The sequence below is a fragment of the Danio rerio genome, chromosome 16 (assembly GCF_049306965.1).
Source record: "Danio rerio strain Tuebingen ecotype United States chromosome 16, GRCz12tu, whole genome shotgun sequence".
Lineage (NCBI taxonomy): Eukaryota > Metazoa > Chordata > Actinopteri > Cypriniformes > Danionidae > Danio > Danio rerio.
Window position 1 is genome coordinate 22,471,941 of NC_133191.1, and position 27,434 is coordinate 22,499,374.

Genomic DNA, 27,434 nt, shown 5'->3' on the forward strand with positions numbered 1-27,434 from the left:
TAGAAAAATAATCGAGAAAGCACCATTCCTCATTTTTAAGATGTCATCATGTACCGTAGACTTCTAGCATAGTATTTTACAGAACTATGAAACTACAAAAATACAAGACACTAAACTATTTTAATATAAAACATTAAGCCACTTTTATCACACCTATCAAAAACAATTTACAATACTATTTTGTATTTAAAATACGTATTTAAAATACATGTGTCATAAACACTGCCTATCCCTGACTGGAGTGATGAGCGGGGATGAAGTGCCGGTGCGTAAGTGATCAGTATGCAGTTAAAAGGGATCTTGATGATTGAGGTGGCTGTGAGTGGGGCGTTTCCGGAGCTTGTGAGTTTGGAGAACCTGGCCAGTACATTTTCTGTCAATAAAAGTCCCTTTGTTAAACAGTAAAGTTGAATTTTCAACATCAAAAGTTGACAGAGCAGAGATAAACATCCGATAATGCAATTCACAACTGTAAATAAATGGAAAACACTTGTAAATCAAAAACTATGGCTATTATTTTTTTTTTACAGTAAACATGGTTGGTAGCATACAGTGACAACTTAATGATGTTCAGCCTTAAGTGTACAGTAATCTTTACATTTCTTTTTAAGTAAACTCTTGGCATTGTGTTTAACTTAATTGCAAAAAGAAGAAATCATTCAACCACTGCAGTTTTCTCAAATATGATGATATGCTTTCAGCACACTATAACTGCTGCGAACATTATGTTTATATCTGAAGAAAACAAGCCGGCTTGCATATTCTTTTGAAGGCCATTAAGAGTTATTTGTGCATACCAACCTTCCCATTCACTGCAGCAACAAAATTAAGAATGAATAAATAATGTTAATCTTTATTATGCGCCTAGCAAAGGCCTGAGTTATGATGACAAAAATCTATGCATGCCAATGAACAATTTCTTTGCAAAATTAACTTGTCATTGTCAGATTTTCTGTGCACATATATGCATAAATTAATGTTAATAGCCTATTTGATATAGCCTGTAGATTAAAGGGCTTTAATTCATCAAACTAATATAGCATTATAAAATAAACTGGAGCTTTTGCACTCTTCTGGTGAATGTTAATATGATGTTTTGTTCTGTTTATATTTATAGTTTATATAGTGTGCGATTAAAAAAAATAAAAATAATGAAATAAAATTAGAAATATTGTTATTTCTTTTCCCTTTTAGAAGGCATAAAATAAGTTTTGAATTTTTTACGTTAAATAAATTTCTAATTCATTTTGTAGTAATAATACTATCATTTAATATGCTAAATAAATGTAAGATTTTGTTGTGATCTGCAGTGATTTGTTGTTTGTTTGTATACCTGAATTATAATGTTTTATAGAGTAAAAAACAAACAAACAAAAAAACAATGAAGTACTGCTATGAGTTAAATGAAAAAGAGCTATCAATTGTTTATTTTGTTTTATTTAATTTTATTTATTTTATTTATCAGTAATATAGTCATTTCTTTTTTTCCTTTTTTTTTCCTTTGCAAGCTTGGGACAAAAAAAGGCTTGGGCTCCCTGTCCAATTTAGGATTAAATAAAATCCTAAATAGAAGTTATTGTCATTTGATTTTAAAGGTTTGAATGGTATAGCACCTATTTACATTGGTGATCTTCTTCACTGGCATACTTCATTAAGGCCAATTAGGTGAAAAAAAAGTTTCAGCTATAGCTGTTTCTAAATCACAGTTAAAATTCTAAGGTGACAGGGCTTTTTCTGTCACAGCCCCTCATCTGTGGACTAGTCTGCTTTTACATATCAGGTCATGCTCTTCCCTTTGTGCCTTTAAGTCTCATTTAAAAAAGAAAATCATCTTCTTTCTTTTGCTTTTGATTGCAATTAACAATTTATATGTATATATATATATATATATATATATATATATATATATATATATATATATATATATATATATATATATAATTTTTTTTTTGTTTTTTTTTTTGTTTTTTTTTTTGTTATACATTTGTTTGTATGGGGACGTGTTTTACAATGGTGAGCCTAAAAAATATTTTGTTCAAAATCCAACATGTTCACAGACCAAATAACGAATCCAAATTCACACCTGGAAAATTTGACACTGTATTTACATTACTGCAAACAATGTCTGTACACAAATACGATTCTTTTTTTGACTAGTAACAGAACAAATTTAAGAGTTATATAGAACCTATAACGATTCTTCAGTAATTATTTAAAGTGGATAAGGTGCAGCAGTACATGACACTATCTGCATAAAAGTGCTACTGTATATAACACTTAAAGTAGTTCCCGTATGATTACAAGCTAGAGAACCAAATTTTGTGATATACCTAGTGCTATATCCAATAGCACCCAGTTCCCCCCAAAAAACATTAGAAAATTATTAAAGGGATTTTAAATAAGCTAATTAGTAGTAGTAAAATAGTATACTTATATCTTTCTAAGGTATGTTAATTTAGAATCTTTTACTGTATTTGTAAAAAAGTATGGGAGTTTTAAACAGGGTATATGCACAGCTAGGGTTTTTCAGCTACTGATAAACTTTCAGTGAAAGGTTAATGTGACTGTTTTAATTTCAAGGTTCCTTTTACAACATCTATGTTGTTGTAATTAAAGTATAATCAGTTATATAGGCTTTAGCATTTATTTAGTTGTTCAGGCATAAAACAAGATGAAAAAAACATTGAAATGCAAGTGCCGTCAGGAGCAGCAGGCAAACGCAAAAACTCCATTGAAAATACTGTCCCAAAATAAATTTGATATTGTATCATAATATTGAAATCAAACCTTAAATGTGACAATTGTGTCATTATAGTTCACCGGAAGCGTTTGAGCTGGCTTACAAAGAAATAAATGTCCTTAAGCATATACTCCATTGTACCAAAAGTTGAGAAAGTCTTATATGTGTCAAGCTGTTCTAAGTGGTTACCACCATTTTGCTTATAGTGTTTTGTCTGGTTACTAGGGTGTTGCTATGCAAAACAAATAATTAAAACTAAACAAAACATAAAATAAAATAAGTAAGACTACTTACATCCTCACATAAAATGCAAGTAAAAATCATTTGTGAAACATACTCTCCTATGCTATTTTACATTATATCAGTTTAGTGGCTAATTCGTACAAACTCAAGTTCAGTCATACGAAAATGTAATTTAAGCAGGAGGTGTGGCATACAACCCCACCCCTAAACCCATAGGTGTAAAGTGACTAATTACAAATACTCAAATTTTTCTCAGAAATTGTAATTTACTAAGCAGTTTTATAAATGTCTATGTCACGTTATGCGTGATCAAAACAGGAAACAAAAAGGTGCGGATCCAAGTGCAGATTTATTTACAGTCCATCAACATAAAAACAAGGTGTTCAAAGTACAAGAACAAATAAACAACAAAACCAGAAACTAAACAAGAAAAAACAAACTCAAACAACTAGACTAAACTAGAAAACAGACAAGACTATGGCAAAATACAAGAACAAGATCAGAATAATAAACTCGGTAAACAAGACTTACTGGAATACTCGGACAAGGAAGACAAGGTAGACAAACGACGCGATGACAAACAACGGTGGAATGATGGAATATATAGTCCAGATAATCAACGGTAACACAGAACAGATGTGATGACAAATCAGTGTATGTGTTCCGGTGTATGCGCGTGGTATGTATGGAATTGTAGTCTTTCTTGGACGCTGTAGTGCCTACTGAGTCCTGATACACTACAGCGCCCTCAGGTGGTCACTGACAGATGTGACATTACCCCCCCTCTAAAGAGCGACTTCCAGACACTCCCAGACTAGTTCCCAGAGGGGGGGGCGGAGCAGAGCAGGAACAAAGAGAGGGATGGGAGGGCCAGATCAGGGTAAGTCTGTGAGTCAGGCACCCGGGCAGGAATCCAGGGTGCAGCCGGGGAATCCGTCCCAAACAATGGGAAGGACCACCAGGGAGGGGTGGGAGGGATGACCCACAGATGATCCCGCAGAAAACACAAGGCAGGGGAGCCCAGGAGAGCCAGCTGGAGAGGCAACTGGACTGGAGCCGGCGGGGCCGGAGGCAGCTGGACAGGAGCCGGCGGGACTGGAGCCGGCGGGACTGGAGGCGGCGGGACTGGAGCCGGCGGGACTGGAGGCGGCTGGACTGGAGCCGGTGGGACTGGAGGCGGCTGGACTGGAGGCGGCTGGACTACAGCCGACTGGACTGGAGCCGGCGGGACAGGAGGCAGCTGGACTGGAGCCGTCGGGACTGGAGGCGGCTGGACTGGAGGCGGCTGGACTGGAGCCGGCGGGACAGGAGGCAGCTGGACTGGAGCCGTCGGGACAGGAGGCGGCTGGACTGGAGCCGGCGGGACAGGAGGCGGCTGGACTGGAGTCGGCAGAGCAAGGAGCCCGAGCGAGGTCGGCAGAGCAAAGAGCCGGACTGGAACCGGCAGGGCATGGAGCCGGACTGTGACCGGCAGGGCAAGACGTCTGGGAGGTGCCGGCAGGGCAAGACGTCTGGATGGCGTTGGTAATGCCAGGAGCCAGGCTAGGACTGGCAGGGCGAGGAGCCTGGGTGGCGCCAGTAAAGCCAGGAGCCGGCCTGGAACTGGCACTGTACTGCGCTCTGGGGCTGGAGCCGACACTGGCGGGTGCTCTGGGGCTGGAGCCGACACTGGCGGGCGCTCTGGGGCTGGAGCCGACACTGGCAGGCGCTCTGGGGCTGGAGCCGACACTGGCAGGCGCTCTGGGGCTGGAGCCGACACTGGTGGACTTTCTGGGGCATGAGCAGTCCTCTTCCTGCGCCTCCTTCGTCTGGTGGTTTGAGAAGAAGTGAGAGCAGTGTCATCTGGAGAGGGAGCTTGCTCTGGAACTGGAGCTGACACTGGCGGGCACTGTGGTAATAGAGCTGAGGCTGGGGTTTCACACAGCTCCAGAAGACTCTCCAGGAGCTCTGAGAAGGGTGGTCTTCTGACAACCCGACGCGGCTAAGTCCGCAACTCCAGTCCTGCCTCTCTCCTCTTTCCCTTAGTTAAATCAGCTGACCCCGAAAATATCCCTCTCTGTTGCCATCTACTCAGGCCTCCCTCCTGAGGGTTCTCCTCCTTCAAGGCAACAGAGAGGGGGGAGCCAGAGATTAGCAAAGCCTCTTCCACAAACCGATACAGGTTCCAGTCATCCTCGTATGGCGGCATGCGTGACCGGACTGGTCCTAAAAGTCCTTCGCGAAAAAACATCATTAGCAAGAGGTCACTCTGAGAGCTCTTCGCGGCTAATTTCAAAAACTCCTTTATATATCGCTCAATTGAGCGGTTACCTTGTTTAAGGAGCACTATTAGATCATCTGCTGGATCCATATGTGATTGTGTCGTTCTGTCACGTTATGCGGGATCAAAACAGGAAACAAAAAGGTGCTGATCCAAGTGCAGATTTATTTACAGTGCATCAACATAAAAACAAAGTGTTCAAAGTAAAAAGTAACAAACAACAAACAAAACCAGAAACTAATTTAGAGACAAGGCTCAGGAAAAAAACTAACTTAAACAACTAGACTAAACTAGAAAACAGACAAGACACGAAATAGACTATGGCAAAATACAAGAACAAGATCAGAATAATAAACTCGGTAAACAAGACTTACTGGAATACTCGGACAAGGAAGACAAGGTAGACAAACGACACGATGACAAACAACGGTGGAATGATGGAATATATAGTCCAGATAATCAACGGTAACACAGAACAGATGTGATGACAGATCAGTGTATGTGTTCCGGTGTATGCGCGTGGTATGTATGGAATTGTAGTCTTTCTGGGACACTGTAGTGCCTTCTGAGTCCTGATGCACTACTGCGCCCTCAGGTGGTCACTGACAGATGTGACAGTCTACCTTTACTTTCCCTTGAGTAAATTTTTAGTGCTGCATCAGTACTTTTCCTCCACAACTTTTCTTCAACCTGCAGTCACTACTTTATTATTTCTTGTCTATTGGGAATTAGGAAATTAGTTCTGTGATTCCTATCCTATCAAATCACACACAGAAGGTAAATCGCCTCTTAACTACCTCAAGACATGGGTGATTTAAAACTGCAGAAAACTGTTTCTGCATTAAAAGTGTCCAAGATGATGTGCAAAATCTTTACTTGCATTGACCCAGAGACTGTTTAAATGCATTTCACTGATAAGAAGATGATGGATGTTTACTGTATGATGACCAAAATGGCCTTAAACACCCAGCAGGCACAGGACGTCAACATGACGTCAGATTGATGTTGTACCCTAAAATCATGGGGACATAGCATTTTGTTTGAAAATGAAAATCATGTTGATGTCAGAACCCAATGTTAAGGCCAACATCAATGTCCACTGTTCAACCTAAAACCGACCAAATATCAACATCTAATGAGGTTACAGCTTGACGTTGTGTGAACATTACCACTATGACATCAATATGACGCTAGTTTAAAATGTAGGATGTTTAAAATGTTTGGTCACTTTCTAAAAACCCAAAATAGACCAAATATCAACATCATTTCATGTCATTTTTGGACATCAAAATGTTGTTGTCTTTAGACGCTGGCTAGACATTATGTCACATTAGAATTATAAGATTATATCTGACATTTTTGTCAAAATTGAGTTATTCACATATTCTTATTATATGACCACTTATTTACATTATGATGATTTTTATTTTATTTAGTTATTTTTTTTAAAAGTAATGCTTTAATGAATGATTTGCCAGTTAGAACCTTATAATTCCAAGCGGGAAATGACTTTTTAGAGTTAGAAGCTTCTATCTTGCATTTGCACTGTTTGTTTTACTACAATTTGCAAATGTAAGAGAATTTTGATAATTTACATTTAGTGTACATTTAGAGTCTCTGTCATGTTGATGTATGAAAGAGAAATGTTACACACATAGTGTTTTTTATGAAATGCAAAAACTTTAAGCTCAATATTTTAAAATCATTTGGAACGCAGATAGAACCTTATAAATCCAATGTGACTATTAGACATTAGACATACAGTAGACTGAATTTTGGTCACCTGACATGACAACCTGGATCTAACCTAATATTAATGTCCTAATTAACTAATATTAATGTCTTAATTAATGACTTAATTAACTAAATCCTTCTTTCCACTGCACATGTCAAATGACAAGCGACAGACCGGAAGTCATTCATTTCCAATGGAGAGTAGTCTGGGAGTTGCAAGGAGTTCCGATCATCTCCTTGTGTGGACAATTTGGATCCGATTTGAGCTGTGTATTCGTTGAAATATTTGAAGTCCTGCGACTACTGTATGCGACCGGCCGACCAGATGTGATGTATTCCAGTGTTGTCCAAGCAGGTTCTTGCGCGTGAGATGAGAAATAGTAGGTTTTTGAATCAGAAAAAGTGGCATCATGGCTGAATGAATAAATAAATGAATACTGGCAACTCATAGACTGCTAACAATTTTGGAGGAAATGCGGAGACATTCATTTTCATTTTTATTACTCATTTATGAATGGAAATGTTATTTTAATATAATTTTTTTCTGATTAAAAATAATGAAAAAACTACTATTTCTCATCTCGCGTGCACGGACCTGCTTGGACAACATTGGAATACATCATATCCGGTTGACCGGTCCCATACTGTCTAGTCACAAGATTTCTAATATTTTATTGGATCCACTGCAGAAATTGGATCAGAATTTTCCAGATATGGAGATGATCGGGACTCCACACAGCTTTTGGGCTACTCTCCACTGGAAATGAATGACTTCCGGTCTAATGTTTGTTGTTTGTCGTGTGCAGTGAAAAGGTGGCTTAAGTCAAAAATTTATGAATTGCTATGAGATCCCCTGATTTTAATCCCCCTGGAGCATAGGATAGGCACTACACCAACATCAACAACATCAAAAACAGTAACTTTGCCTGTCTTAACACAGAGTCAAATGTCTTAAATGAATTATATTTGTATTAAAAAAAAAAAAATTTTATAATTAAAGTTTAAAAACATACACTGAAAAAAAATATTCAAAGATAATTCCTTGGATTTGCTCTTTTTTAAGTTAAGTGATTGTAAACAATGGGCTAAATTTAAACAAACAAGTTAAGTTGAATATTACTAAATTTAATTAGCAATTTTGCAGACATCATTTTTTTCAGTGTACCGTTTAATGCAGTTCAGAACACAGACTGAACAATGAACAAACAAATATATAGACCATCTTAGATTTCAACTTTTGTATGAAAATATTGCAATGTAACTACTAATGAATGTGAATACTGGCTCTGAATATAATACTAAAGCCACAATTTACAGAGAGTGAGCAGAAACCCACGGAACTGAAGTTATTCTGCCTCATTGCTCTTCTATCTTGGTTTTTAAGCCTCAGGAAGGCAGCAGAGTCTCTGTTGAATAATAGATTACAGAGAGCAGATCTGGATGCAGTTGGCCATGCTGCTTTTGTCCAGCACAAAGCTTCTCTCTCTCTCTCTCTCTCTCTCTCTCTCTCTCTCTCTCTCACTCTCTCTCTCTCTCTCTCCAGATATCACTTCAAACACCCGCTTTCATCATTCTCACACTTTCACCCCAGCCAAATATTTATGCATATGCTGTTTTACATCCTGGCTTGCTACAAATTACACCATATCTATTATGCAAAACTTATATGCATGGGCCATTCGCGCATATTTCTGAATGATATTATGGGTATGTGACTCTTTGACACTTACATTACCGGTCAAAAGTTTGAGATCAATGAGATTTTTTAACGTACAGTGTATACAACAAGACTATCCTGCTCATAAAGCAATGTAATACCCTTTAATTAATGCAATCAATTTACTGTTCAATTATTAGTACTGTAGTTAATCATCAACTATGATTTTTAGAATTATCCATGTTGAATATGTTATTTTTTCCTGCTTCGTATACACTCAAAAAACATTATTTTCATGCTTTTTCTAACTACTTATTCAAGCAACCCCATGCTTATTCTAAAAAAAAGAACTGGAGACTGCCAAATACTTCCCAGAAGGTATTTTTTTGCTGTTTTATTTTGCTAATCCACCAGAGGCCACTGGCCACGTGGGTGTTGTTCTAACGTAAATCCACCAGAAGCCGCTGTCAACTGACTGTTTGACTGACTGACTGATCAAGAAAAACAAAAGCCCTCACCTGATATTTAACATGTTGTCAGATTTTACCACATTCTCACTCTGTTATTTACTTGTTGATTTATTTATTTATTTTTTTGTTCCCCTATAACAATGTCAAATTACGTTGATATCTGGTTGATTTTAGGTTGTGTTGGATCCAACGTCAAGGCATCATCTTAAATCATATTGGTGTCAAAAACTGACATTTATCGTCAGGTATGACAACCAAAATCAAACGTCTACTAGACGTCATAGTGGTAACGTCCACACAATGTCAAGATGTGACACCATTAGATGTTGATATTTGGTTGATTTTAGGTTGGACGTTAGGCCTTGATGTCAGGCTGACGTTGAGTTTGGACGTCAAGCTGATTTTCATTTCCAAACATATGTCAATCTTCACTTTAAATAAATAGAAAAAGGCGATTCAGTGGCGCAGTAGGTAGTGGTGTCACCTCATAGCAAGAAGTTGCTGGTTTGAGCCTTCACTGGGTCAGTTTGCGTTTCTGTGTGGAGTTTGCATGTTCTCCCTGCGTTTGTGTGGGTTTCCTTCAGGTACTCCAGTTTCCCCCACAGTCCAAAGACATGCAGGACAGGTAAATTGGGTAGGCTAAATTGTCCATAGTGTATGTATGTGTGTGAATGAGTATCTATGGATGTTTCCCAGTATAGGATTGCAGCTGAAACACTGAAAAAAATGATTCATTGGATTTACTTAATTTTTTTAAGGCAAGCTGTTGCAAATAATTAAATTGGGTTAAGTTTAAGCAAACAATTTTAGTTGGATTTACTCAATTTATATGTGTTGGATTTAAACAATCAAATTAGGTTGGATTTACTCAATTTATATGTTTTGGATTTAAACAATCAAATTAGGTTGGATTTACTCAATTTATATGTGTTGGATTTAAACAATCAAAATAAGTTGGATTTAATCAATTTTATTTAGTTACATTTATCTAATGAAATTCATTTAGTTCACTATAATTTAATTATGTTATTCCTACTTATATCTATTTATTTTTGATGTCTAAAATGATTATTAAATTGCTTGCAAATACACTTTGAAATGACACTTGACCACATTTGTTTTGAATTCATTTTAATGACTTTTTAAGATGCATTTTTTTAACAAAACATAAATCACTGCCTAAAAATGCTTTAGCAGCACACCATAAAACAATAAACAGTTTGTACAGCACATTTAATTTAAACCAACACATAAAAGAAAACTGTATGAAGTCTTGGAGCAAACGGCAATCCTTATGACACACACACACACCCCAATGCACAAAATAATCAACTAATTAACTTAAAAAATTAACTCATTAACAAATTGAGCAACTACAAGTTGTATGAAATGGAATAAATACAAAGTTTATAGAATGCACATGCTCTCTCTCTCTCTCTCTCTCTCTCACACACACACACACACACACGCGCACACCATTTAAAACAAGTTCCTACAGCTAATTAATTTTCCACACAAAGAAAACTGAATTCACTTATTAACACTAAACTGCAATTTGTATATGATATACATTTGGTTGTTGAGCATTTATTAACACTTCAATGCTTAAAATTACAGTATCACACTGTTTTCCAGTATGAGAACCTTTGAGGAGAGCTTGTCAGAGTTCATTTGCACAAGTACTTTTTGCGCAAACTCGTAATAGTATTTGAGTTCTTTTGGGTAGGCCAAATCAAGCACATAAATTGCCCCCAACATCAGTGCACAGGCTTGTGCAACAGATTTTATCTGTCCAATAATCACTGTTCCATCCACAACGATGCCAATGTCCTCATAATCTCCTCTTTCCTTTTTGATGACACATATGGCCATGGCGGTGTTTGTCAGGTCTTTCAAAAATTCTTCTTTTTGATTGCCCTATATTTAAATAAAAAGAAACCATTATTAGACATTGTTTTTGAAACATATTTTGTAAAAAGTCAGAAGAAATCAAATGTAAATAAAACCAAAACCTTAACGGCCCTCCCCACACCCACATTGATACCTGTGAAATATTATAACAATCATTTATGATTGCATATTGGCGTACATATATTTGTGCATGATCTGCAAGTACGACTTCTTCACAATTATTTACAGGGTTTATTCAGGTTTTATCAGGGTAAATTTAAGATCTTTTAAGACCAACTAAAAATAATTTGGAAAAAATAATTGAAAGGCAAACAATACAGTAATATGTTGAAAACTAAATATAATGTCAAGGAAGCATTATTGCATTATTATTTAAATAATATTACCCAAGGTTTAAGGCTTGAAAACCACAGATTTGGCCACTTGAATGTGGAAATACCTTCTGATCAGACCCACTGTATATCAATATACCCGGTCACAATTGTTCACCTTAACCCTTCTGTATTATTTAAATTTACTACCCTTTCCTTATGTTAGTTGCTGTTTTTTTTGCCCCATTGACTTCCATTAAAACATTTTTTGGATGCAAATCCATGACAGCATGTAATCACGCATTGTTGCTGGTTATCTTCCCTTTTTGGTAAATGTATATTTTGTCATTTTTACTGTTGATGATCAGTTGACAGCATAACCATTTAGATAGTCCTGTGCAAAAAAGTTTCTGGCTTTTATATTTTTTGAGTTCTTTGGAGTATAAACAGTAAATGATAGTGTGTGTGTGTGTGTGTGTGTGTGTATGTGTGCATAAATACACTTACTATGTTTACTATATGTCTGAAAAAATGTAAATAAGCAACTTTCAAAACAATGTGTGCAAAAGTCTCACTTTCATGAGCTCAAACAAAGAAATCTGTCTCCAAATTAATATTCTCAACAGCACACAAGGCTTAAGAATAATTGTGCACAAGTAAAATAAACATCAGCGAATGAAATTCAGTAGAAATGTCACACCTTGATGCAAAATTTAAGACCTCTCAAATTTAAGACTTTTTATGACCTTAAATTGTAAAAATCTAATTTAATACTTAAGACTTTTCAAAGACCCACAGGACCTCTGCAAATAAAAAAATAAAAAAGTACAATGATAATAAAACAAATTTAATTGGACAAAAATAATAGACATGTATATTTATTTAATTAGTATTTTTACGTGTCATTAATTAAACCAAAATAATTTAAATATATTAAGTATATTTTAAATGTATAAGTAAATACACAAATTTAAAACTTGAATTCATACTTTAAAAAAATGTCATGTTTCATTATTAGATTAAACATTTTTGAAGAATTATTCAGCAATGCATTTTTGATTGTTAGTACGGCCACCTATTGACCTAAAAATGTAATACAAGTCAAGTTGCTTTTAAACAGTAATTTTAATCTTAACATAAACATAAATTTTCTCTTTTTTAAAAAAAAGTGGTTTACTTGTAATTCTGTGTCTATTTGTTTGTAATTTAGAAATAATAATACTGTTTAGAAAGACTAAAACAAGGGTGTCCAAACTCCTTCTTGGAGGGCCAGTGTTCTGCCGATTTTAGCTCATCCTTGCAGGTGTGTTGAGGCAAGATAGTTTCTAGATCACCTAGTAAGAGCTTGATTAGCTAGCATAGGTGTGTCTAATTGGACTTGGAATTGGAATTGCAATTGGAACTAAACTTAGTAGGACACAAGCCCTCCAGGACCAAGCTTGGACACCCCTGGATTAAACAATGAATATCTCTGGGGTCAAACACAGATCTGAACCCAATGCTGAGAACGTCAAAGGATTAAGAAACATATGCAACTTTTAATCATTTAGTATTTTTAGGCATACTAATATTAGGCACATATTGTGATTTTCAAAAAGTATTACATCGCTTTGTAAATGTTTATTATTACCATTTGTTGAGTCTCCCAATACTATTTGATATAGTCAAGCGATGTGATGTCACACTCAACAAGCTGATAGTTTTCTCACGGTTCAATAACAGTGTGTATTACCATTACAATGCAAGAGTTTGAGGCAAAAGATAATAGGTTGCTCTTACGCGTGTAGTGACCAATGGCATTTTTTTTTAACTTCATGTATAAATATATGGAAATAGAAAGCATTTGAAAAAAGAAAAAAGCCATTGACATACAGTGAAAACGCTATTTTCAAATTTTTTAAAATTATTAATTTTGTTTTTGAGATATTAAAATATTTTGTTCATTGTTCTATTCATACTTTTGCATTGAATTAGTATGCAACTTACTTGCACGAATCTAGCAAGTGTTTGTGCAGCGCAATGTGATTTGAATAGACCATAATGTGTTCAACATTAGGTTTACCTATTAATTCAAATATGGCATTTAAAAAAGTTTCTGTTTGTCTCATTGGCCACTGTAACCCCACCCTCAGCCTCTGAACAAAGCAGCTCTTTCTTATAGCCCAGGTGCAAGCACTAGTACTATGATGCACTCACCATGTATTCTTTCACCTGGCATGCCTCATCCTCACCAAGGTAGGTAAAGAGAGCTTGAAGAATAGACGCTCTTTTGACATGGACATTGGTTGTCTGTAAATAATACAAATTTGATTAGTTAAATACATAAATGACAAATTGGAAAACGTTAAGAAATGTATTAGATTAGATTAAACTTTATTGTCATTACACATGTACAAGTACAATGCAACGAAAATCAGTTTAGGTCTAACCAGCAGTGCAATAGCAGCAAGTGCAGGATACAGGAATAAGTTATAAAGTGCAGCTATAGAAAAACTTTAGTGATATTTACAGATGGATGTACTATCAACATTATATACAGGTTGTATTAGCTATAAACAGAAATTTAAAATAAATTATTATATGTACAGGTTGCTATTAATAATCAGAAGTGTACAGGTAGATAAACAATTACAGGTGTACAGTATATGTATAGTTCAAATGAATGAGTCAGTCTAATGTAGTGCAATGAATGTGTAATTTTTAAAAGTGCAAATGTTAAATAGTGCAATGATAATGAGGAGTACAAGTTATGAGGACAGTGGGGGTGTATTAGGAGGGCAAAATAATTAGTGGGGGATAGAGTTGAAAAAGGGACAGCTCTGAGGAAAGTGTTGTTCTTTAAGGCTGATTTATACTTCTGTGTCAAACGCCGGCGTATGCTACGGCGCTGACGCATAGCCCTTCGCCGTGGCGTCGCTGACGTGCACCTCTCAAAAAATGTAACTACACATCGCAACGACACGTAGCACAAGCTCTGTGATTGGTCGGCTTGGTAGTGGCCACGTGGACAGATGATGTATCTCCTCCCTGTAGGCCGTCTCATCATTATTGCTGATTAGACCAATCACTGTGGTGTCATCTGCAAATTTAATGATGATGTTGGATCTATTCACAGGCCTACAGTTGATAGTAAAAAAGAAGTAGAGGAAGAGGCTCAGCACACAGCCCTGTGGTACACCAGGGTTGAGTGTGAAGATGGTGGAGCAGATGTGGCCTGATCTAACATTCTGAGGTCTTTTAGACAGAAAGTCCATAATCCAGTTGCAGAGAGACGTGTCGATATCCAGGTCTCTAAGTTTATTTATTAACTAATGCCGAGTTCAATTTGAAAGTAGTCGTTGCTGCTTTATTTTCACTGCAAGATGGATCGGCGACAGGGACTTGAACATTGCATGACTTTACAATAGGAAGAATCGCCGACAACTTCGTCTAAACTACGTCTTACAATCCAAAAACCATCTGTTTGACCAGGCCGTGGATTAATGCTAATATTGCAAATAATGTTAAATTTCTTACACAGACCAATCGTTTCACTTTACAGGACCTTCATCAGGAGCCATGGCTTTAGATTTGGACTTTATTCTTAAACTGAAAAACCCATCCTCATTCGCTGCCATTATTTGGATCACCATGTACCACAGATTCAGCTAAAAATCATCAGTAGTGTTATATTAACATTAAGTTAAATAAATATTAATTTATTTTCTTCTCGGCTTAATCCCTTTATTAATCTGGTGTCGCCACAGCGTAATGAACCGCCAACTGATCCAGCATGTTTTACACAGCGGATGCCCTTCCAGCTGCAAACCATCACTTGGAAACATCCATACACTTTCATTTACACACACACACTACGACAATTTAACTTACCCAATTCCCCTATAGCGCATGTCTTTGGACTTGTGGGGGAAACCGGAGCACCCGGAGGAAACCCATGCGAACGCGGGGAGATCATGTAGACTCCACACAGAAATGCCAACTGATCCAGTCGAGAATCGAACTAGCGACCTTCTTGCTGTGAGGTGAGAGCGCTTCCCACTGCGCCACCTGTTAAATAAATATATTTTTAAAAATAAAAAGAATTAATAACTGAAACCAGCTCAAATGTTATCGATTATTTGTCATATGCCATGTCCCGAATAAACCACGTTACCGTAATGCACAACTGTTAGTCATTTGAGACTCCTTTATTACAGCACTCCCACAAGTTTCTCTCTTGCTTTCACAAATAAAATTATACATATTTAATGTATATCCATTATTAATAGCCTATCTAAGTTTTGCCCAGCTAGCGAAACCTGCAGGTAAAGGTAGCCTATAAGCATATTTTTTTCAGTGCATGCATTGACTGCATCGTCAAATACATAGAATATAAGTATGTTTGTGGCATGACAAGCATGGACATGAGCATTATTCAGAACATAGCCTATATATTTATTTTTAAAATGTTATATTTAGAAATTAAAACTATATTAAATTTCAACTTGCAGTAATAATCTAAACATTAAACTTTGCCTCGATGTTGTGCACTTAATATCCTTTAACACACCTAAATCTGACGATTGTCCCTTACATGTATATTACATTTATAATGATACTCAAATTTATTTAATCAACTGACTGTTTACTTGTGAATAGTTTGTTTAGTTACACTATATTTAAAGTGATTTCTTTTTTCGACTACCTTGTAATTTAACATGTTCAGCCAAGATTAAGACATGTAAAGGCTGATTTATACTTCTGCGTCAAATGCACGTGTATGGTCCGACGCAGCCTGCGCGCAGTTGAATAGCCCTTGCCGTGGCGCATCTCTCCAAAAATGTAACTACACATCGCAACAACACGTAGCGCACGTTCTATTAGTGGGCTTGGTAGCGCTTACGTGTGTGGGCGGGGTTGAGAGCCACGCCAACCCATTGGAGCTAGTGTTTACAAGTGTAGAGTCCCATGAAATAGCTCCAGGTGGAAACTGTTGCTTTGTGTTTACCTTATGATTAAAGTTGTTGCATGACCGCCATCTACCGCCTCAGAATGAGTGAGTTTTATCCGCTTGTTCATTAAGGTAGTGTTCAGAAAAAACAAAACCCAAGCGAAGAAACTCCATACAGAGGGAACATATAAACCTACTGCTTTTGTAAGTGTTATTGTAGAACAACACAAACAGCGCGCACAAGTATAAGTGCTCAGCTGCACGCAGGGCAGGCGCAGTAGGTCACGCCAATCACTCAACGCAGAAGTACAAACCAGGCTTAAGGCCGAATTTGCTGTGCTGTGTTGATGCAATGTACAGGAGGAAAAAAAAGGTGAATAACCTCTCTTGGTCGGCAGATAGTCGAATCATTTTATGGCAGGTCAGACATTTTGGTCGCCTCTCTTGAGAGAATCACGGAGTTGAATCAAAGTTGAACTCTGTGTTTGTGCTCTTACTGCACCCTAGTACTGTGAAAACTAGGGAAGCAACAATAACATTTACTTATTCTTTACTTGTCACAAACCTGTTTGAGTTTCTTTGTTCTGATAAACACAACATAAGATAATTTGAAAAATGATGAAAACCGGTAACCATTGACTTCCATAATATGTTTTTCCTACTATGAATGTCAATGATTACTGGTTTCTAACACTCTTCAAAATATTTTGTCTTGTGTTCAACAGATAAAAGAAACTCAAAGGTTTGGAACCATGGAAACATGGTGAGTGAATAGTGAGTAAATTTCCTTTTTTGGGACTATTTAGATTTTTCAGAGCAACATATTTAGTTAAGAAACTGTTTACTGTAATGTGTAGCAGGGCTCGAAATTGCGACCATTTTGGTCGCATATGCGCCCGAAATTTTATCTATGCGACCATAAAATATTTTTGGGAGCATTTCTGAGAGTGCTTAAAATTGTTGTGTGCGACCAGTTTTTACTGCAAAATGTTCACCACATGCGCGGATTCGGGAGACATTCACGCAGAATTCATCTCTAAGCTCTTTGTTAGCACTTGGAACGGGAAACGCAGCGCTCAGGAATGGTTTTAAACAGTTGTCATGTCGTCTTGCTGCAGTAAACAAATCCAAGTCCGTAATGCTTGCCCCGGCTTCGCGCTCTTCTTATTGGCCCACTGCTCTAGCACTGAACGCGAATGATTGGTTAATATCAGCTGTCAATCACTCAGTCAGCGCCTTCTGGCTTCGGATGACAGAGAGCTGCTACCGCGGAAAACTAAAGCGCTAAAGATGAGATTGAAGATAACGCGGACAGATTTAGAAACCATCTAGTTACAAATAATGACACATCTTACTAGTGATCATGTGCTGAATGTTAATCCACCACCTACACTTTTCCAAGAGTAGAAGACTTCTGTTGGCTTCAAGTCCGCTATAAAAAGTCTGTGAGATGGAGTTTTCAGGTAACTGTTTGCCACATCTAGCACGAGAGCTTCTGTTTAATCCTTCATATAATCGCCAGATGCTCTCCGCCGTGCAAGGGGCAGCTATATGTCAAATTTAACATCACGTACACCATCACAAACGGGCTTACACTGAGTAAATTAATATCGCTAACTTACTCATGAAAAGACCGGTATGGCTATTAACATGACGTATGCATACAATAAGGTACAATATGTGTCAAAAGCATCAGTGCAATATCAGACAGCACTTGTGAGAACAGCACAGTTAACGTTATACCATTCAGATCGTAACAGATTCATTCAAGCAGTGCGTGCAGGGCCGGTGAGCGCTCCGTGCTTTGGTCACTCAGTTATGTTATAAAAATCTATTTTCTTGTGATCACGGGATTTCGTTGAGACATATTTTCCTCACGCATGCATATTTATATTATTATTTTTTTGCTTGTTAGTTTGATTAGTGTTGATTTCAAATACAATAAATCTGTTTGTATAAAACTTGTAGTAACGGTGCTCATAATTGGTGGGTGCGACTAAATTTTGGCTGATGCGCCTAACTTTTTAAAGTTAGGAGCACCGGTGCTACCAAGCAAAAAGGTTAATTTCGAGCCCTGTGTAGTGATAAATGTTTTGCAGTTACTTACCATAAAAATGTTGATGGAAAATTCCAACTGCAGTACTGGACAGAAAATGTGTTTAAACCCCTGACCAAGGAACTCAGCAAAGGAAACTTGTTGTACAGTACCTCAAATGAAAGGAAGCACATGATTATCATTTAGGTTCAAAATTCAGCACAAGTTACAACATGACCAACTTCTTAATCAACATATTGTTTACCGATTAATTATATTAGGCAACATACATTTAGATAAATTACTTATTGAACAAATTGCTGAACGTGATTAATATGATTAAGATAATCGTCACTGGCTGATTGATACGATATAAAGTCTGTCTCAGACCAGTCAAAGCACTGCATTAAATTCCATTCTTCAACGCCATGTCTTAAAAATGTCAATTTATTTTAACCACAATATTTTCCATGAAGTTTTAGCACTCGTCTGCATGTGTTTTACGTTTGAACAACTAAATGATTGCTTCAGCTTATTTAAAGGATATTATTTTAATAAATTACATTATCGTTGATGTAAAAGGCACTTTATGAATATGGAAAAAGTCACATTTATCGGTGGCTGATAAACACTTGCTGTGAATATAAGTTAGCCTATTAAGTGCATTATAATCCCAAAGACATAATTACAGCATCTCACGTAAAAAAATAAAGAACTATAAATGGACGCCCTTTACGTTAAAAGTTAATGTTACGCCAGTATGGGCACACATTCGACAACCTCCTAAGACAGTCAGTAGTGCCCTAACGCCAGACCAAATCGTTCTATAAAAAAATCAGTATGGTACTGTCCGTTCACAACTATCTAAACGCATGCTTAATGTTAACCATAGTAAAAGCCACGGTAAATTCACAAAGGACTGAGCTAACGTTAGCAACGAAGCTTTTTTCGTTTGGAATGGCGGATCACGGACACTGTCGTCACATCAAAGAAAATGCTTATTCTCTTGAAAATAGCCATTTACTTCATTAAAAAACATTATATATCAAGTCTACATAACTACATTCTTGCTAAAAAGAATCTTTAATATATTCTGCGACATAAAAACGAGATTTGTCAAACCGTGTGTAACGTTAACTGTTAGCTTAACTTGCGAGCGCGCTCGACGGCTGGTCGCTGTGAAATTTAAAAACGACCAAAATAGACAGTCCGAACGAGAGACCATTTTATGCGTTTATGTTACCCACAAAGTTTTTCTTTAATAAACAGTCTGGTACAATATAAAATGTGACTTACTGTGCAAATGGATGTACAGAAATCCGGCTGTGGCGTCTTGCTTCAATCTGACTGGATTCTGCAAACCTTCCTTTGGGCTTTGGCGCCGAGGCAACGGAACATAACGCGCATGCGCACAAAGCTAACATAATTTTTTCTAATAGACTTTAATTAATTAATTTAGATTGGTTCAAAACACATCTAATTCACTTAAACCCGATTAATAATAATTTAATAAAATCAACAACTAAATTAAATTGTTTAAAATAAACTAAATTGAATTATGTTTAATTTAATAGAGGCCTAAATCATTTTTTTCAGTGAAGGGCATCCGCTGCATAAAACAAATGCTAGATAATTTGGCGGGTTATTCTGCTGTGGCGACCCCAGATTAATAAAGGGACTAAGCTGAAAAGAAAATAAATAAATGAATAAATAGAACAAACTAAAATTGTTAGCTAATAATAAGAAAACATGTCGCACATTGGCTCAGTAGTTAGCACTGTCACCTCACAGCAAGAAGGTTGCCGGTTCGAGTCTCGCCTGGGTCAGTTGGCATTTCTGTGTGAAGTTTGCATGTTCTCCCCGAGTTCATGTTGGCTTCCTCCAGGTGCTCCGGTTTCCCCTACTCTTCGAATACAAGTGGACGCAGCCATTTGAATGTTTTTGGCTCGAGACTTCTGCTCTAATTCACTTCCATTCATTTTTAGACGCTAAAAGCAGCTCATTATGCTGATTGATATTGCAAACTGATATTTTCTTATTGTATTATTCTACTTTTTCTGTATAAGTCAAAAAATGTGTCAATATGTAAATTGAATAAACTAATTTGGCCGCAGTGTATGTGTGTGAATGAGTGTGTATGAATGTTTTCCAGTACTGGATTGCAGCTGGAAGGACACCTGCTGTGTAAAACATATGCTAGATAAGTTAGCAGTTCATTTCGCTGTGGCGACCCCTGATAAATAAAGGGACTAAGCTAAAGGAAATAATAAGAAAACTTATTTAAAAAAAAGTTGTAATGTTATTTCAAAAGATTTAAAAGAGTTTTTGATCAAATAAATGCATCTTTTGTGAGCAGATTAGACTTCTTTAAAAAAACATTAAAAGTGATGTCTAATAAATGTGTTTTTATTTGAAGCAGCCAACCATGGATCACAGCAATAACTTGCATCACAGTGTTATTTATTTACAAAACAGCCTGAGGAAAATGACCAGCAATCAGTCTGGCATGATAAGACCCTGTATATTCCTTACAAACGGCACAGTAGTTCATATATAAACATATGGCATTCGATGGATATGTGATCCACTGAAATACAGGATGACAATATCTTCATAAGAGGCACATTGAGGCACCAAGTATGATATACCAAAATTAAATGTTAGCTGATAAAATATAATAGCCACTTCTGACCTTCCTTTTTAGGGTATGATTTTTTTTTTTTTTTTTTTGGCTCTCTCTTTCACTTTTAATGCAAATTCATAATAAACGCAAAATGAATAAGGCAAACAGACTGCAATGAAATAGCACAATCTGACTGTATCAATAGAATGAATAGCAAAACTATGACAACAGAAAGCTGCTGCTGTCAAAACTATACGCAGCATGCATTTTATGGCATTCATAATGCATTCAAAAATATATAATGTTTTACGTACTCAATTTTAACAAACATACTGTAAACAGTCAAACCTACATGCCGAATAACAATGTTTTGCATGCAACAAATTAAGGTTCAACTCTGATGACTTTGGTACATCTTCAGAATGAACAATTAAGGACAAATCTTTGACAGCTAGTTTCAGTCACATTCATTGTTGTGTAATTTGCTGTTACACTCTCAGAAATAAAGGTAAGACAGGTGTCACTTTTCAAAAGGTACATATTTGTACCTAAGGTCCATAATATTACCTCAGGGATACATATTAGTACCTAAAAAGTATAAAATTGTACCCCTTAAATGTTTTAGGTACTAATATATACTTTTGAAGTACCCGTATAGACCCTTTAAAAACAAATGTGTACCTTTTGAAAAGGTATCACCCTAGTGACAGCTCTCATACCTTTATTTCTGAAAGTGTACCATGAGAACTGTTCATATATAATCATGTACAAGATAATCAACATATAATGTATGTTTCTTGTGGTGAAGGTAGTTGTACACTGAAAAATAAAGATGTCTGCAAAATTGTTGCAAACAATTTAAACGCGTTGATTCAAACAAACTAAATTTAATAATGTTCAACTTAATTTGTTTGTTTAAATTCTGCCCAAATGATTTGTTTACAACCATTTAACTTAAACAAATTAGTAATTCAAGGAATAATTTTTGATAATTTTTTTAGTAAATAGGTTTTCAAGGGTCCCATGGGAATGCAAATGTTTTAGGAAGAGCTAAAAAAGAAAACTAATATGAAAATACTAAAATAAATAAATACATTAAAAGTAAATGATAAAACGTGAAATAAAAATAAGTACAAAATATACAGTGCTCAGCATAATTGAGTACACCCCATTTTGAAAATTAATATTTTCTCAGAGAATATAGGCAATGTATTTTGGTGCATTTAAACAAAACAGATTTATTAAACAGATATATTTATTAAAATAATATTTTAGTCATTAAACATATTTAGAAATTGAAAGATAATAGAATTAAATTTAAGCAAAATATTCCAAAAAGAAATTGCGACCTACAAAATTTCAGCTTAATTTTTCAAATAATATTTTTTATAACATAAAAACAGTTGGCTGTACTAGTTTTTGGACCGTTAATTTAAGTTATTTTGATACATAAGCTCTAGATTTAGCTTCAGTGCTGACTTGTATAGCTTCCTATAAAAAATATGAATTTAAAAGATAGACTTGAGAGGGGGTGTACTTATATATGCTGAGCACTGTATGAGTGTATGAATATATAAGCAGGTTGGATGTATGTATATATATATATATACATCCAACCTGCTTATATATTCATACACTCATACAGTGCTCAGCATATATATATATATATATATATATATATATATATATATATATATATATATATATATATATATATATATATATATAACAAATCATCAAAATTTTATTTGAAAAAATCAATAGAACATTACATTAAAACAAACAAATAAATTTCAATTTGATTCAAAATAGTCTATAAATAAATAAAAATACATTTAAATAAGTGAATAAATGAATTAAAAATACAGTACTATAAAGCAGTGTTTCCCAACTCTGTTCCTGAAGGCACACCAACAGTACACATTCAACATCTACCGATTCAAACACACCTGATTCAAATCATCAGAACTTTAGAAGAGACTCAGAAACCTGAAATGGATGGTTCAGATAAGGCAGGCCCGTAGCCAGGTGGGGTTTGGGTGGTTTGAAAGACCCACCCCCCTCTGACAAAGGTCCAGAAATTGTTTCTACATGATCTCATTTGTCCTATTTTGACTGCTATTCCATCATAAATTGTGAAAATAACAGTTTGTTATTTGCTTAAATGGTAATAGGCTGTCTAGCTTGAAGAGACAGTTTTTAATTTAAATCCTTAACAAATGTCTTTTTTCCAAATGATATATGATAACCTGTCAACCCTCTCATTTTTCCTGGAATTCTACCTTATTTTACAATTCTATCTCATAATCATACCATATCGACATGTTTGTTTATCCGTTTTTCTGTATACTCTAAACCAAAAAATGAAAATCAAGCCAAAATCTTTTTCTTTTTTTTATTTGTTTGTGAGCAAAAGAAAACTGGCCGCTTTCTTAGTTTTCCTTTTTTTTGTTTGAAAACAGATACTGATTGGCTACAGGCCTGTAAGGGAGACGCCCGAAATCTGCACTGTTGGTGTGCCTCCAGGAACAGGGTCAGGAAACACTGCTACAAAGAACAGAATTTTTTTTTTACTTTATAATATACAAGAAACTATAGTTGACTTTTAATTTTAGGATGAAGATGATCATTTGGTGGTTGGTTTTATAAAGACTTGCATGATGGTTCCAAACACAATCAATAAACAGTGTGAAGTATAACAGTAATGTACAGTAAAATGATCACACAATAAGTTATTTTAACAGTTTTCCAGTGCTTTCATGCAATGCTAAAGAAACAACAGCAAAAGATCACAGTGATATCTATTTATACATTCATCAAACAAACGCTCAGTTTCTGCTTTGCAAGTATACGGTAGGAATCCCGTTAGCAACTTTGTTTCAAATGAACGCCAGGCAGCAGCACAAACTCACAGATAAACATCTGAGCACTGTAAACACTTCATAAATTGATAAATTCAGTGTTTTTATCTGAATATCTGCACATATTCACATATTTTTTTGTCACATATGCCATTTTGTTGTTGTTTTTGGACAAAATCTCAAAAATATGGGTTCTAAATATTTGAATAATATTTGAATAATAAATTATTTTTATGTATTTCATAATTTATATTTTAAATAGTAGATTTTGTAAAATTCTGCACATAAATGAATTTCAGTAATGAATTAGAGGGAAAAATACATTTCATGTTCTCCCAAAACTGGAATGTCTTTCTTCTGCGGAACACACATAATAATGTATGAAGAATGTCAACAACTCAGTTCCCACTGACTCTTGTACATACTGTAAGTCAGTAGGAACTAGAAACGTTTGGTTGCAGCCTTCTTTATTTGAACTATCTTTTTATCTTATCTTCCACAGAAAAAAGAAAGTTCATACAGTTTGGGAAAGACCATTTTTGGAGTGGACAATTAATTTAATTTCAATAGAAATTCTGTCAATCTCAAAGCAACCCTTAACAAAAAGGGTTGATTAACAATGTGTTTTTCCATGTATAAACATAGTAAACTTGTCAGAGTCCTCATTACTCAGCCAGCCAACTTTTAATGACCACAACACGCCCCTTCTTTGTAATTGGCTACTGGTGTTTGCTTTGGCTCTACACCGTGGGTGGAGCCTTCATTCTGATTGGTTGCTTCACTCTGACTAGATTCTGGCTCATGGGTGGAGTCTGTCTCTACTGTGTTGCATTCAGAGGCTCTCCTTGTTTGCTGATAGGACAGACAAAGCTCCTCCCACTTCTTTCGGTTGGCATCAATTCCATCTACCATTGGCTGAAGCTTTCTATTCAGCTTCACAAGAGCCTGTTAAATACATTACCATCACTGCATAAAATGTAATCAGCTGGAGTTAATACAATTGATTCATTCAATTGTTTTACCTCATATAATGGCTTACAGATTCCATCAATCCATTCCAGCTGAAGCACAGGAAGCTCATCTTTACGATTGCGATCAAAAATGGCCTAAATAAAAAATAGGAGCAAAATGAAAGCGAAGTTTAGATGACAAAGCAAAGTTTAATAATCATAATTTTCTGATGATGAAAGATTACATACAGCTGGTGTCAGCTTCAGCTCCGATCTCTCCCTGTCACCTTGTTCAAAGAATTCACTGGTCACCAGTTCAGCCACCTAGAGATAGAAACATAGGTGTTATACTGATATAATTTAATGTCTGAAATTACAACATTCCAAAAAAAAAAAAAAAAAAAACATTAAATACAGTTTTTTTTAACCATTAACCGTTTGTTAACAATCAATTTATTATTATTTTTTTTTTGTATAAATCCTATTTTGGATTCTAAATATAAATTTTGTCAAATACATGCCATTTAATATGCTTTCCTATATATATATGAGCTATTTTTTTTCTCAATAGTCTACAGAACAAACCGCTATTATACAATTACTTGCTTAATTACCTGTCTAGTTAACCTAATTAACCTAGTTAATTACATCATAATTATTCATGTGTGTGTGTGTGTGTATATATATATATATAATTTGAAATGCCATCCCATTGTTTAACATAAACTGTTGAAAAAAGGTCAAAATACTGGTGAAATTCTGTTCCATTGTCATTTAGCATAACAGTATAGAAATGAAACAGCATACTTTCTGACCTGTACTTATTAAATATTATAAATATATAAAGACTTCAGCTAAACCATTTAAGTGCCAAGTGATATTTTTTTCTGCATTTTTCTCAGTCTGGAAATAATGTATTAATTGACATAAATGTGAAATTGCTAAACCCATGCACAGAAGCCTGAGAAAATGATCCAAATATATATATATATATATATTAGTCTGAAAAGAAAAATTATCTTAAAGATTATTATCTTACTCAAATAAATGTATTACATTTTAAGGACATTTAGATATTTGTACTGGAAGAAGACACAATATAAAGACTCATTTATATCTTTTTGATCCAACATTGATCAACCTGTTTTGAGATCTCCCATGGTCGAGTCACTGCACCCAAGTCACACGCCGTCATCAGCATAGACCTGGGATGTTTAAATATTTCAATCATTTACAATACTGCAGCTCCAGCTATTTCTGTTATTAAATTTAAAAGATGTAAACACTCACCTGAACATGTCTCTGTGTTCTTCATCACTCCAGCTGAACTGCCCAGACAGCACACAGTCAAAGAACGTTGTTCTTTTTCTTTTATGTCCAGTGAAAAAAAAGCCACAAAAAAGAAACAAATAGATATAAATATATAGAATGTAAACTTTATTGCTCAACATTTAATCGCCTTTCATGTTGAACAGGCTTTCAGTATCTGAACAAAAGCCGCAAAGGGGTCTTAATATCTGCCTCTTTTCAAAGGGCGCCTCTCTGTGGTTCAAACACGAATTGCATACACTTGGTGGAATATTTAGAACCCTTATAATTGATTTATCTATTGATTTATTTTACTTATACCTGCATGTCAATTCACGCTTTTACTTACTTGAAATACAAAGTGAGATCTGTAGACAGAATGGCCTGTTTCAGTAGCTGCATCATGTTGCAGTATTCCTTGGAGCACAGATTCGCAAAAATATTGTGTCCCTGTTGAAGGTAAGATGTTTTGCACAAAACCATAAAAAAATGTTAAATGAGAAATTTCACTGGTTAGAATTTGTCATATGAATAGTTGGAGGAGATTCAGGCAAGATGTGTAAGTGGATATTAAACTGGGTTACTCCTTAAAGAGATGGTTCACCAAAACAAATGAAAATTCAGTCATTATTTACTTACACTTCAATTGTTCAAGACAAAAGAAGCTCTTTTGAAGAATGCTGGAAACCAATGCTTACAGTTTCATCTCAAACTAATTTGGAGCAAGTCAATTTTGGGTGAACTGTACCTTTAATGTTGTAAATGTTTGAAAGCATTTAGAAAGAACCCATCATATAATATTTATATAATATATAATATAATATTTCATATTAATCTGTGGTGTATATTTGTATAAAACTACATATATTAAAATAAAAGTAAATTCATGATTCATGAACTATTCAAGTCAATGCATGATGTTCTCGGGTAAGTTGTGTTAGTAACAACAGATAGCTGAAAGTGTTTTAAAAGGTTTTTAAAGGTACACTATGTAAGAATTTAACATGAAAACATCTCAAAATGATTAGAGCAATGATAATTTTGGTGACTTGTCTATACTGAAAATCCTAAATCTTCAAAATAAAGTTTAATTCAGAGATAAGCTCCATTTTAACCAGTGACAGTAAGTGTTAATGCATTGCCTATCAATTTGGTGACACTAATTTTCTAATTCTATATATAGTACATCCAGTACATCATTGTCCAACTTCTTTTTATGGAACAGCTTTATTACAAAAAGAGATTAATTCATGTGATGTAATTCTTATTGTTCCTTTTAATTGATCAACACAAAAGAAGCTCTTTGAAGAATGCTGGAACCCTGTCACCATTGACATCTATGGTATTTGTTTTTATTTATTTATTTATTTATTTATTTATTTATTTATTTATTTGGTTTTC

General features: G+C 35.4%; 1 protein-coding gene and 2 long non-coding RNA genes across 7 annotated transcripts in view; 1 reads left to right on the forward strand and 2 right to left on the reverse strand.

The window, feature by feature from the left end:
• Positions 1-27,434, forward strand: part of LOC137487900 (uncharacterized) — a 1,155,393-nt gene that overhangs the window by 84,582 nt on the left and 1,043,377 nt on the right. The window lies entirely within an intron of this gene.
• On the reverse strand, positions 10,219-19,648 carry si:dkey-271j15.3. Its single transcript, NR_170106.1, has 5 exons — positions 19,588-19,648; positions 18,364-18,464; positions 15,197-15,373; positions 13,523-13,615; positions 10,219-11,021 (listed from the first exon to the last, which is right to left on the reverse strand). It is a non-coding gene; the product is annotated as a si:dkey-271j15.3 (long non-coding RNA).
• The window catches only part of pde11al (phosphodiesterase 11a, like), an 82,196-nt gene continuing 78,059 nt past the window's right edge, over positions 23,298-27,434 (reverse strand). For 3 of the 5 annotated variants that reach the window (XM_073925482.1, XM_073925481.1, XM_692475.9), the window contains 6 exons: positions 26,383-26,483; positions 26,016-26,093; positions 25,867-25,930; positions 24,975-25,049; positions 24,798-24,881; positions 23,298-24,720 (listed from right to left, as the gene is read on the reverse strand). In XM_073925482.1, coding sequence (XP_073781583.1) covers positions 24,460-24,720; positions 24,798-24,881; positions 24,975-25,049; positions 25,867-25,930; positions 26,016-26,093; positions 26,383-26,483 — 663 coding nt within the window. In that variant the 3' untranslated portion in view covers positions 23,298-24,459. The remainder of the gene's footprint in view (positions 24,721-24,797; positions 24,882-24,974; positions 25,050-25,866; positions 25,931-26,015; positions 26,094-26,382; positions 26,484-27,434) is intronic. The other 2 variants (XM_073925484.1, XM_073925483.1) reach the window with 2 other exon arrangements.